The sequence below is a fragment of the Saccostrea cucullata genome, unplaced genomic scaffold (assembly GCF_032062105.1).
Source record: "Saccostrea cucullata isolate Sc308-1 unplaced genomic scaffold, CSIRO_AGI_Scuc_v1 ctg617, whole genome shotgun sequence".
Lineage (NCBI taxonomy): Eukaryota > Metazoa > Mollusca > Bivalvia > Ostreida > Ostreidae > Saccostrea > Saccostrea cuccullata.
In genome coordinates, this window is record NW_026932360.1 from 326,818 (window position 1) to 339,615 (window position 12,798).

A 12,798-nucleotide genomic window follows, 5' to 3' on the forward strand; every position below is an offset into this window, starting at 1 on the left:
GACAATATAATCTTTCTTGCTAACTGCCTTACAGCTCAGGGGTGTGCAATTAAAAGAAATCAAGTACTAGCCCATAGGCTTAATTGTAACAGCAATAAAAAATAAATTTACTAGCCCAAAGTTAAAAGTGACCAGCAAAAAACTGTAAAAACTAATATTGTAAAAAGTTCATTGTTGAGAAAGTCAGGGTCCTAAGCCATTCCTTTTAAAGCTGAAGTTTAAAAATTTTAAGAAATTATCTTTTCTTTTTTGAACCTCTGTCTAAACATATTAAATGCTCTAGTCTAACTTATCTAAAATGAAGCAAAAATTATTTTATTTTCATTTCAAACCACTAAATACAATTAATATTCAAGTTTAACCACGTAACACTTAGCTATCAGTTGATTGGGGGATCGTAAATAATTGAAAGAGATATCTGCATGAATTTGCCATTAACAGAGGAATTGAGGAAATTCGGATTAGGAAAAAATGATCATTTTTTTTTAAGTAAATAAGTCAGGCTGTACTGCAAAATGGATAAGATTAAAGTGATTTAAGAACAGTAGGAGCATGCTGCCTGGAAAATTTTCATTAGTTGGAAATTAAATAGCAAAACAATGAGTGAAAATACCGTTTCTGTTTCTCATGTATTACATGCATAATTTTTATTTTTACTGCCCCAAAAAACGGTAGCACCAGGCGTCAGGCGATGCTAATTGTACACCCCTGCAACTGCCAGGCAATAGTAAGCAAATTACAACGAACTTGTTGATGTAGAAATTGAACTCACTGATTTTGTTTCTGTACTTTCAATTTCGATTTCAAAGATGAATGTAAAAGTTAAACTGACCAGCCAGTAACTTCCGGATTTTTACGACGAAAAAAAGTTTGGGTCGGCGATTAAAATTAGGGTCGGTCGGGTAACCATAAACAAACATATTTTTTTGTTACGCCTAGTGTATTCACAACAGAGACAAAATTAATGTCTCTGGTTCACAATTTTTTAAGCAACATCCCAGATTTTTTTTATACATATCATTTTGGGGGGAAAGGTCAAATTCAGTCTGTATCTCTATTGTTACGTCACAGGATCCAGTAGGCCTTTAACGTGACGGAGGGAGGGCGCATTTAGTCGCTCTGATGTTCTATCGTTGACTTTAAGCTAGCTAGATTAGGAGCACAGACGACTTCATCTTCAGGATAGTTCCACTATAAATCAGTACGCATAAAGAACGAGTTCTTTAATTGGTCTGTCTTTGCGTCTGGTATTTCTACTGCTCTGCTGTTGTTTCTTATCCTTACCCTCGTCAGTATTTTAATTTTGTTTCTACCAGTAAATATGTTTGTCTTGAGGGTGAAACATCTAGATGAAGAAGGTTGGGCACAGTTCTTTTTTCTGGGAAGTATTACTATAAAACGGGATTATTCCTCTTTTCAGTAATAAAAACATCACTGAATACGGAAATTTTCGTTATGATTTTTGAATAATGCCTCAAATTTATTTATTAAATAAAAAGTGCGTAAAAAATACTATGTGATGTGTTTAATCATTAATGAACAAACCTTGCTGACCGAAAAATTCGGTCCTTTAGTGCTGCAGAAAAAGAGTGTGATGAGATTTAATCATACAGCATTGAGAGTATTCTTCAAACGGATGTGAATATTTCCCTAAAAAGTATTTTCTTATTTATACAAAAACAGAACAATTCATATCTTGGTTTCGTGGAGGTGACTTCTTTTGAACATGCATAGGAATTTAAACTCACGTGCAGCAGTAATCCAAGACTTTTACTTTATTTTTGAAGCCCTTATGAGATTCCATACTTTTCGTAACATTTATCAACAGGGAAAATTTTTCCCTGTTGATAAATGTTATGAAAAGTATGGAATCTCATAATGGCATTCTTTCTAAAACCATTTTAAAAGACTATCATTTGAAATATAATATTGCAAATAATCACATGTATTTTCATCTGTAAGTGGTATTTTAAATTATTTTTACAATGTTTTTTAAAGAAATTATATAGAATTAGAACGAATAATATCATGAATGAGTTAGCAAGTCCTGAACATATTCAATCTCACAATTTTAACACAGGTAAGCTTCCGTTAGAAAATCTAGATCATAGAAATATTTCATCACTCTTTTTCAGCTTTTTGCTGTAATAAATAGGTTTTGAGCAAATACCCTTAATAGACAATAAATATTTAGAGGATGTAAAAATATTCTTGCACATTATCTTTTATTCAAAGCAAACACGAGAATAGAAGCTAAACGAATGAAAATTCTCAAGTACAGTAATGTTTTTATTTCTTAAAAGAGTAATAATTCCCTATTATAGTAATACTTCCCCGAAAAAGGAAATGTGCCAAACCTATTAAAAAAAGGCTCTTTGGAATTCCTTACATTTAATTGTTACTGCTAATTAATCATATTTAATGTCATATGATATTTTTAATTACAATCTATTTTCTGTTTTAATGGCCTCAAAGTCATGTAAATGAAATCTTAAACCTGGAAAGAAATGAAAAGAACAAGGTGCTTAGAAAGGTGTAATACTGTAAACATTTAACATTTTGCGATGTATTCTATTTGACGATTTTGGTGGAAAGCAGAGTCTGCTGAATTAGTACATTGCTAAATGTCTTTTATATCATATAATTATATCAAGTACATTAGATAGCATGTAACAATCAAATCTATGCTAACTTGTTGAAAAATTAATTTCCACCAAATATTGTACAAATATTGGTCAAACATCATACAAGCAAAAATATAATACATTTACAGTAATTATGACTTGGGGTCCGAGTATGTCTGTGATATTAAGCTTAAGGTCACATATTCCTTTGTCAACCAATTCATATTTGATTTCATTATAAACACTGGCTATTTTAATCTGAATGGCAGACCAGCTAGGAGATTATTAAAGGCATTAATGCCCTTGATCTTAGTAATCATAATTTTTTCAAGTTATAATTGAACTTCAGCATTATTTTGTTATTAGTTGAATAAAACCGAACTTTTCTTTTCAGATGTATAGACCATATTACAATCGACCCCATCACAGGACCTATTCGATGGGACCCTATGAAGAAAGGCAAGTACATGATTCACAGAGGAGGTTGAACTCACTTTTCCAGTCACGGATAAGTCCCAGGATGGAGAGGATTATGAATCATCATTATCGGTTCACCAGACCTTGGAGCCCTTATGACCGATGGGAAAACCAAGCCTTGCCAAGTCTCTTACCATCTTCTGGGAATTTAACTCATTCAGTTTACCCTGACCCTTCACCAGATTACCATAGTATTGAAACTGCTCTGGCAGAAGAGCAGGAGGAACAAGGCGAAGTGGAGGACTATCCAGATGCATACCTGAATGATTCTGCTGTATCAGGAAGTTATTACTATACAAAGGACCACCCATCAGATCCCAGAAATGATAGTGGTTTTGGATCTACTTCTGATACTCCTACATCTCTCCCCAGAGGCCGGAATTATACTCCTTTAGCCAGTGCAGGGAATGGTAACCCACCAATAAAAAACTGCACAGCTGCGTCCAATTCCAAAGATTTCATTCCCCTTTCCAGCTCGGCAGCTGCTGAGGATGAAGGTGAAGATGGTGACAGTGATGACGAGGATACAGGTATAGGTCAGTTGTTTACAGAGGACTCTGCATCAAGTGCTGGACCCAGCGAAAATCATCCTACAGACACATCAAACAAGCCTTCAGTCATGTATGCCAACGATCCAAATGCTTATGATGTGAAAATTCAGAAGCGATTTTTTAAGTGTGATTTATGTGACTTCAAGGTACCTAACTCCGGATTAATGCAGAAACACTTTCGAAATTCTCTACACACTAGTGCTGCAGAGATAATGGGATCTCAGGTAGAAGAAACTTTTCATTGCAAGTCCATCATAGATCCAGCGGCAGTGCATATGCATGCAAAAGATAGAACCGGTGTGTCTGATTTAGCTATCATGTGTCCTATATGCTTTAAGTACTTTTCCACAATGTACCTGTGTGCCAAACATGCAGTACAGGAGCATGGTGAAAATGTTTATGGTGTAGGAAAAGTTACTGGGCAACATTCAACCTACATACCAATGAATTTACAATGCCTTTGCAATGAGCAGTTTATTAATGACTCAACACTTATAAAACACATGAATACATGTAAGCATTTCCAAACTGCACCACAAGCCAACATTTCTTTTCTCCATGTGTGTCCATTTTGCTTTCAGATATTTATTGATTTCAATTCATTACGATCTCACATTCGGAGTGAAGGAAAGAAACACAAAGTACCCCAGATTATCGAGATCAGCACTATCCATGTGGAGCATCCTACCATCAAAAAACCAATGCTGCCCTACGCTTGTGGTCCCTTGTTACAAGACACCTCAGAAACACGAGTGATTTATCCCCACGACAAGAAGAAAGCTATGAAGGCCTGGAGAAAAAACAAAAATGTCACACTGGGTGCCTACCATAAGATGAACTCATGTAAAAAAGCAAAACTGCAGTGAATCATGAATCCCTGCTGTAAAAAAAATGGTTGAGTGGCAGAAGTAAGGATGATAGTTTTGTCTTGTTTCTTTGAGTTCTCCCGAACTGAAATGGTATTTGCAAGAAGTGGCATACTTCCTTTGTGAAACAGAAGTCACTGTGTTCTAGATTCCTATGGAGCTGTCAATTTTTACAGAGAATTTTATTCATACAAATGAAATTTTATGAATAGTTGTTTAGCTTCATCTGTATTCATTATGAAAGATTCCAATAGATTACAGCCAATGTACATTACACATTCAGATTTAAATTCCAGTATCCTAGTGTGAAACATCACTGTCACTTATATAATTATATATAGTTACTTTAACACTACAGCTTGGAATATTTTTTTAATAAAATTTTGTTAAATTAATTTTAGAATCATTTACCAACAGTAAGTCTAGGTGCTTAAAGCTGATTCTCATGTTTGAACAATTCTGACATGCTTCAATTACATGTACGAGAATGAGTTGTCTGTACATTGAATATACAAATGAAAGGTTATTCCATTGTGTATGTATCATATCTATTCATTATCAATTTTCTTCTTAGATATTGTCTTGTTTTTATCATCTATGAACAAAACTTTTTCACATCTTTATATAGAATTACTGTACTTTTTCTCCTTTTCAGTGTTTTAACCAATATCACCACTCATGACCACTGTGTTAATTTTAAACCATTATATTTTTCGTGAATATCCCTCAGTAATATGTCAGTATAGCAAAACAAATAAAAAATACTGGGTATATTGAAAATATTGCCGTACAAACATGACATGATTGCTATATGTATAATGCTTGAAATCAATCTACTTTCAAATTTTTGATGCATTCTCGATGTAAATTAAGTAAAATTTTGTAAATAGAGAGGTTTAGCAAACCAACGTGTACGCGTACGTGTACGTGTAGCACCAGAAATATGTGCATTACGTCATCACTTTTGCTAATGACGAATTTCTACACGTATCCTCTTACGCAGGTTATGTGTAGATTGCAAAGTACACGTAAGTCAAAACTTGTAGCTTATAATTCGTTAACTGCTGTTTATTTTTCAAAAAGTGTGCGTTTTTCGAAAACCTGAATATTTAATGCAAATACTGTTAAAAGAACTGAACGTCAGTAATTGAAAAACAATAGTTTATAGGGAGTCAAAATTACAACATCTAGATTTTCAAAACAGCCTTTGACCGATTAAAGATATTAGAAATCTGTACAATCTTTTTTCTCATAAGTACAAGCATATATTTATGTAAAATGGTAATATACGTATTAAAATCATTGCTTTTGCGGATGATTTTTAAATGTAAACCACTTTTACATTTAAAAACTTACAAGTACAAGTACAGGTTATACTTTGCTAAACAAGAAAAAAATGTTAACGTGTAAGTGTAATTCAAACTTGTAGTTTACACGTACAAGTGAATTTGCTAAACCTCTCTATTAGTAAGAGCATAAAACAATTTATTTTAATATTAATCAAACTTATATTTCTTTATTTCCCTTCAATTTGCAAATAAATTGATAAGAATTAGTGATGAATAATGAGTATTGTACAAATATTGCATAGATAGCACAAGCTTCATGAGAGATGTTATTTTACAAAAATAAATTGGATGTATGCATAATCTTACAACTACATGTATCTTATTTTGCATGTTTTGTTCTATATTATATTACCATAAAACACAGATCATTTGAGTTTTTCTATAAGATAATAATAGCTCAGTTTTTGTAAGGCCAAGATTAATAAATAGTGTGTTTCCTATTCCATCCTGAGAAAAAATAGGATAGTTAGGTGGGAAATCATTTTATTTTATTATAACATTTTATTGGCAAGCACGCTGCCATTTTCTACCAGGGAAATCACTTTCAAAATATTTCTGATTATTGTGAGTATGATATGCATTTTCTCAAACTGGGAAGTGATCCAGATTATAATTTCTAATTGTAAAACTGGAATTCTCCTGAAAAGATAATGTCAGAAATTTTTTTTTAGGGTTGGCACCTATATTCTAGGGTCGGTCAAAGAACTGAAACACACACTTTATTCATCTAGGCCTAAGCTACTGTTTCATTAAAGGCTTCTATATTGTGGATGTACAGAGTGGAAAATCTTAAAAAAATTATAAGTATCAGTATAAATTATGATTCTGCATTAGTATGTTTTAATAATTACAAAATTAAAATCAGAGTTCTTCAATTGTTCTGAATGTTCCTTCAGTTGTCCACATGGAGTTACCTCCCTCAAAACTGCAGATGAAGGTGTTGTCATATCTTGAATTTTCTAAATCATGCTCATTTGACATTGTAAAGTGCCATCTGGAGGTAAAAATGCTAATGAGTGTCACAATGGCAATGATCAGAAGGCACACTCCAGCAATGGTGCAGAACACAAGAATGTTCTCTTCTGTGTATTTTGTTCCCATTTTCCATCTGAAATTGAACTGAATGATTAGATATTGTCAATTTATAAAATTTTCTTGACCTTTAGTTTTTATCAGTTTGAAATAAAAGGTAAACTTTAGGAGAGAAGGGGCAGAGATATACCCCATTAAACTACTAGTACATGTCAACAGACTTGTTAATGTCTTCCAAAATTTTCTTCTTGATGATTGAAAAAGGTGAAGTTAACTTACAGTGACCAACATTAAAGTCTATATTTAGAATCATGTCCATAGGACATGAATGTCATGCTGAATGTATGTTACTAATGCAACATGGGAATTTGTGTTAGTCTATGAAGTTTGATGAGAATATCTTGAAGAGTTTCTTTAAAATAGAAAATGAAATCTAAAAATTGGATATATGACAAATTCTCGCCAAATGATGCTTACATAAAAATAAAGTTGATGCAATTGATAGCTTTCAGCAGTATGGATCAGCATATGAAGTTTCATATATCAATATCTTGAATGGTTTCTTCAAAAGGGATCAAGATAGTTCTTTAAGAAAAGTAAAGTTAAGGTCAAAGAAAAGGCCAACAAAAATTGATGCAATTGATAGCTCATATATCAATAGTGGTGTATCAAAAGCATATGAAGTTTGATAAAGTTAAGGTCAAAGAAAAGGCCAAGGCCAACAAAAATTGATGCGATTGATAGCTCTCGGCAGTATGTATCAGCATATGAAGTTTGATAAAAATATCTTGAATTGTTGATTGAGAACTTTAGTTTAAGACAAGTGAGGTCAAGGTCAAAGGAAATTTCAAGGTCATTTTTTTGCAGTCGAAAAGCTTACATCAGTATGTATCAGCATATGAAGTTTGATTACAGTATCTTGAATGGTATCTTAAAAACTGAGCTTAACTAGTTTAAGGAAAGTGGGATCAAAGTCAAAGGAAACATCGAGGTCAATATGTTGATGCAGTTGCATAAATTTCATCAATATCTAACTTCATCATTATACGAAGTTTGATAAAAATATCTTGAATAGTTTCTTTGAATCCACAGGAGTTCATGTACCTATCAATTTTACCGAAATTTTCGGTAAAATTTATAGGTACGCGAACTCCTGTATTAAAACTGAGCTTTGAAGTGAGCTAAAGGCAAAGCGCAACGGAAGGACGGGTGGAAGACGGACATGATAAACACTATATGCCCCGGTCATATATTTATGGCTTGGCATAAAAAATACAAATCTTTCTCAAGAAGGCATAAAACATAAGCCCCTGAAAATGCCCATGTATTGAGGAGGTAGACAAAAGATTCCATAGTCAAGTTCAGTGTGAAAACCAAGATCATTCTCAAGAAGACATAAAACATAAGCCCATGAAAATGCCCAAGTATTGAGGAGGTAGACAAAAGATTTCATTGTCAAGTTCCGTGAAAACCAAGGCCTAACATTTGGTATGTAACAAGTCTGCAAAAATACGACCTTCTGATAGGATATCATTGCTAGCAATTAAGGTAATTGTAACGGCCATAGAATTAAAGTAGTGCTGACTGTAAAACATGCTATTGAAATCCCTGTAACATTAACATATTTGTCACTAGCCTGTCTCAGTTTAAAAATTGATCGTAATTCAGAGCATGCTATGGAGTATTCACAAAGTCCGTAGATGTAAACACCATATGAAGGTGAAGCATAAATTTGGAAAGAAGTCATCCCGTGTGTCTATGCCACTACCATTCTTTAATAATAGCTACATATAGTACAGTCATTTGATTACAACAAAATCTAGCAAACACAAAATATTTTTCATAAATAATATATTTTAAATGAATCTTTTTTATTTTTCGTTTGTTTAAATATTAAGATCAAAATTTTTAATAGGTAGTAAATATACAGACTTACAGAAAAGAGTTTTGCAAGTTTATAGAAGTTTATTTATCTAACATAAGAAAATGTGCCATAAGTTTGATGTTTCATGATAAAGTGACTGGACAACTAATGTTCATGTCATTAACCGTTCTTCCTCTCCTATCTAGAGTGAGGAGCAAATGGAACCACTGCTACCCATCTTTAAACATGCCATCCCCAGTCCCTTTAATTCTATGAAAATGTGTCAAAAATCATGCAATGAATCTCTGGTAAATTATATATCTATTATTTAAAATTGATCTGGAAGAGGAGAACGGCGATTTACCGAGACGTACATGTTTTACAAAACCGCATGTTCATCATCTTCCCAAGTCAAGAGTTTCTGATCCGCTCCGGGGGTAAGAGACTTGACTTGGGACGGATAATGAAAATCTACATTCATAATTCCCGGAGTTTTATTACAATTACAAATATTAACGATCACTATTTAGTGATATGGATACATGCAGATTTGTAGAAAGTATTTATACAAGGGATTATTTTGTGAATATTGATCTTACCTGTGTTTACATCTTCTTGTTTCTTTGCTTTTTTCTTGTTTCTCCAATCAATATACCTTGGTATTTCAAGATACTCACACTAAATCACGGAGCAGATTGCACTCTACCTTTTTGATTGATGCTTCAGTGCATTCGATCAATAACATGTGTCTAAATTGAATAAATAACATGTTTATGAATGATTAACAACTTCGTTAATTAATGACATTTTATCACCTTGGCACACTCTTGGTCACTGCTCGTATTTAGTTTAAAACATATTTCATTTGAAATTGACCCCCCCCCCCTTTCCGTATGGCAGCTTTTGGTGATGATTGAAGTTTCTAAAAGGCAAGTCAAATTTAAAGGTCAAGGGATGAGAAATGTCACACAAATAAAGGACTTGTTCTCAGTGACTATAACTGTGAAATATGAAAGCCCAAGTTACTAACCATTTAACAGATTTGACCAAGGTTTAAGGTTTTTTCTCACACATGGGTCAAACTCTAAGGTAAATATCAAAAGGTCAAATTAAAGGTACAAAGAGGAAGGCCTTGTCATAAGAAATACACATGTGAAATACTAGTATTAAAGACCTAGCAAAAACTGTTCAAAAACTACTGTATTGCCGACGTTAATTTTTTTTTTTTCAAAAATAGGCCAACTTCAAGGGTCATGGTCAAAATGTAAACATGTCGATATCCAAAGGAGGACTTTGTCAATTAGAATATATCTGTGAAATATGAAGTCCCTTGTAATCATTTTTTTCAAAAGTTACGTCCAAAGTTTAAGTTTTTTACTTTTTTAAAAGTGGTTAAAACTTCAAAGTCAAGGCCAAAAGGTAAAAAAGATGTATATCCATGAAAAGGGATTCTTAAAAAATACACGTGAAGTCTGAAAGCCCTGGCACCAATTTTGATTTAAGGTAATGACTATGGTTAAAGTTGGATAAATTCTTGCAAAGTTGCCAAGGCCAAGAGGTCAAATATGTTGGTACCCAAAGAACCTTGTCACAAGACATAACATGTAAAGTATGAAAGTCATAGCTTCAACCAATCAAAAGTTAAGGTTAATGGCACCAATTTTGATTTAAGGTAATGACTATGGTTAAATTTGGATAAATTCTTGCAAAGTTGCCAAGGCCAAGAGGTCAAATATGTTGGTACTCAAAGAGCCTTGTCACAAGACATAACATGTAAAGTATGAAAGTCATAGCTTCAACCAATCAAAAGTTAAGGTTAATGTTTTTGAGGACAAACAGATAATTGGCGTCGGAAGCAAATTAAACATGCCAAAAAAGAAAATGTGCCCCTTGTCCAAACACGAAAATCCCATTTCGGGGGGGGGGGGGGGTTAAGATCGAAGTTCGGTCAGTACTGTATTCTATTCAGCCACGTAGCATCGATTTTGAAAGTGGGAGGGGCAGCCAGAGAATTTTTTTTTCACTTACCTGAACTAGTTGACAAGCAAAAAAAGGAAAATTTGTCCAAAGTCGAAAATCCTATTTCGTGGTAGTGGTGGTGATGGGTTGGGGAGGGGGGTAGAGGCCAACTTTTTTCAATGCCAATTCTTTCAGTACCAATTTTCATACTACATTTTCCTTATATTACAAAAAAAGTGTGGGGTTACAACCAGCCTTTCAATGAACATTTCCTATATTATAAGTAAGGCTGGGAAAAAACTGGGGGGTCAGCCCCCCCCCCTTGTTTGCTACGTGCCTGCTATTTCCAAACACTACCACTTACCCTCTTTTGACCTAAACTGCAACGTGTCTGTTAGAAGGGGGACTAAACCTACGCCCGGAATCTATATTACATGTATGTCTATCTTTGCAAAAAAGGGGGAGGCTAAGACCCCCTGTCTCCAACCCCGGTTCCGACACCTATGCAGGTAAGTAGGCAAACAGCTAGATGGACGAACAAGGCAAAAACTATACATGTATACCCTAAATCTTCGATTAAGTTGCCATAATAAAAGGTTTTACATTTGTATATACAGCAATGAAAGATAATCGAAGAACCAGGTGTGTATAGCTTTTACCCTAACCGTCTGTCTTCCTGTCTGTGTGTTTGTACGAAAAAAAAACTTTAACTTTGTCCATAATTTTTATTGGTTGGAGCTAGGGCTTTTATATTTCACATGTGTATTTATTGTGGCAAGACCATCCTTTGTGTACCACCATATGCGACCTTTGACCTTGATCTTGGAGTTTGACATATTTCTGCAAAAAAAGTAGAACTTCAACTTTGACCATAATTTTTGAACAGTTGGTGCTAGGGCTTTCATACTTTACATGTGTATTTATTGCGACAAGTCCTTTCTAAGGAGATAAATATTGACCTTGACCCTGGAGTTCCACCCACTTAAAAAAAAAAACTTTAACCTCGGCGAAATCTTATGAAGATTTAGTATCAGGGCATTCATTTTCCGATGATGGCTTTCTTGTGACAAGACATTCCTTTGGATACCAACAATATTAAACCCTTAACCTTGACTTTGGAGTTGAACTACTTTTAAAAAAAATTTTGGTCATACCACAGGTGCCTGACAAATCGATACTGCCTACTCTCACCTTCTGAGTGTTTTTCCGACCAATAATTTATAATTATCTAAAATACATGAATTTGCCCCATAGTCTAAAATACTTACTTTTGATTTCTGATATCATTTTCCGATTTCAATTGCTCCTCTTTGGGTAAAGTATACTCTACATATATCCGTCGAAGGTCAACTCGAGATACTTAGCAAAGAAAAAAATGATCAAAAACTGTCATATAAAATAACCACAACTTAACAGGAATGATGTCTTAAAAATCCCATGAGATACAATACAAATTTGGTGTGGCATTCCTCCATAAATTGTGGCATTCCTCCATAAATTGCCTGAAAGTTAAAGGTCACAACACTTTTTTTTACATTGACCTAGAATTGCTAACTTTCATGGACAAAACTTCACAGTCATGAGTTCCCTTGGAGTTAATTGGTTCTATGTCTCTATGACTTTGTTTAAAGAGCTTTTTACTTTAACAAAGAAAGCAATGAAACGATTCTAAGAAAAATGAAAAAAAACAACATTTTTTCTCATTATTAACGTGTAGAGTACTTAAAGACACATCTTTTTTAAAAATATACATTAAAAAAAAAAATACTCGATCACTCATCCTATTCAAACACATTATTTGATTTTTTTTTAAAAGTAAAAATTAACAAAGTCAATTTGTACACACTCGGTACTTGCGTCTCCTTAACCTTACACATGTATTTAAGTATTAGGTATTGTCCAAAAAGACAGTTACATTGGTGTAGGAAGCAAATTGAAAGAAGGGGGCTAATTGAAAAAGAAAAAAATCAAACCTGAAAAAAAAAAATTGAAAAGCCAAAAAAAAAAAAAGGGGGGGGGGATAGTAAATTGTCCTAACACGTCCCATTTCGGGGGTGGTGGTTGTTAGAATCTAAC

At 33.7% G+C, this 12,798-nt stretch overlaps 1 protein-coding gene across 1 annotated transcript; it reads left to right on the plus strand.

Moving 5' to 3' along the window:
• Positions 1-3,018: 3,018 nt before the first annotated feature.
• On the plus strand, positions 3,019-6,394 carry LOC134234951 (zinc finger and BTB domain-containing protein 17-like). The gene is made up of 2 exons (XM_062717028.1): positions 3,019-5,412; positions 5,991-6,394. Exon 1 carries the CDS (start codon positions 3,019-3,021, stop codon positions 4,516-4,518), a length of 1,500 nt encoding a protein of 499 aa, XP_062573012.1. The 3' UTR covers positions 4,519-5,412; positions 5,991-6,394.
• The last annotated feature ends 6,404 nt before the right edge of the window (positions 6,395-12,798 follow it).

Coding starts and splice junctions, on each gene's coding strand:
- LOC134234951 (XM_062717028.1), top strand. CDS start 3,019: ATGTATAGACCATATTACAATCGACCCCATCACAGGACCTATTCGATG.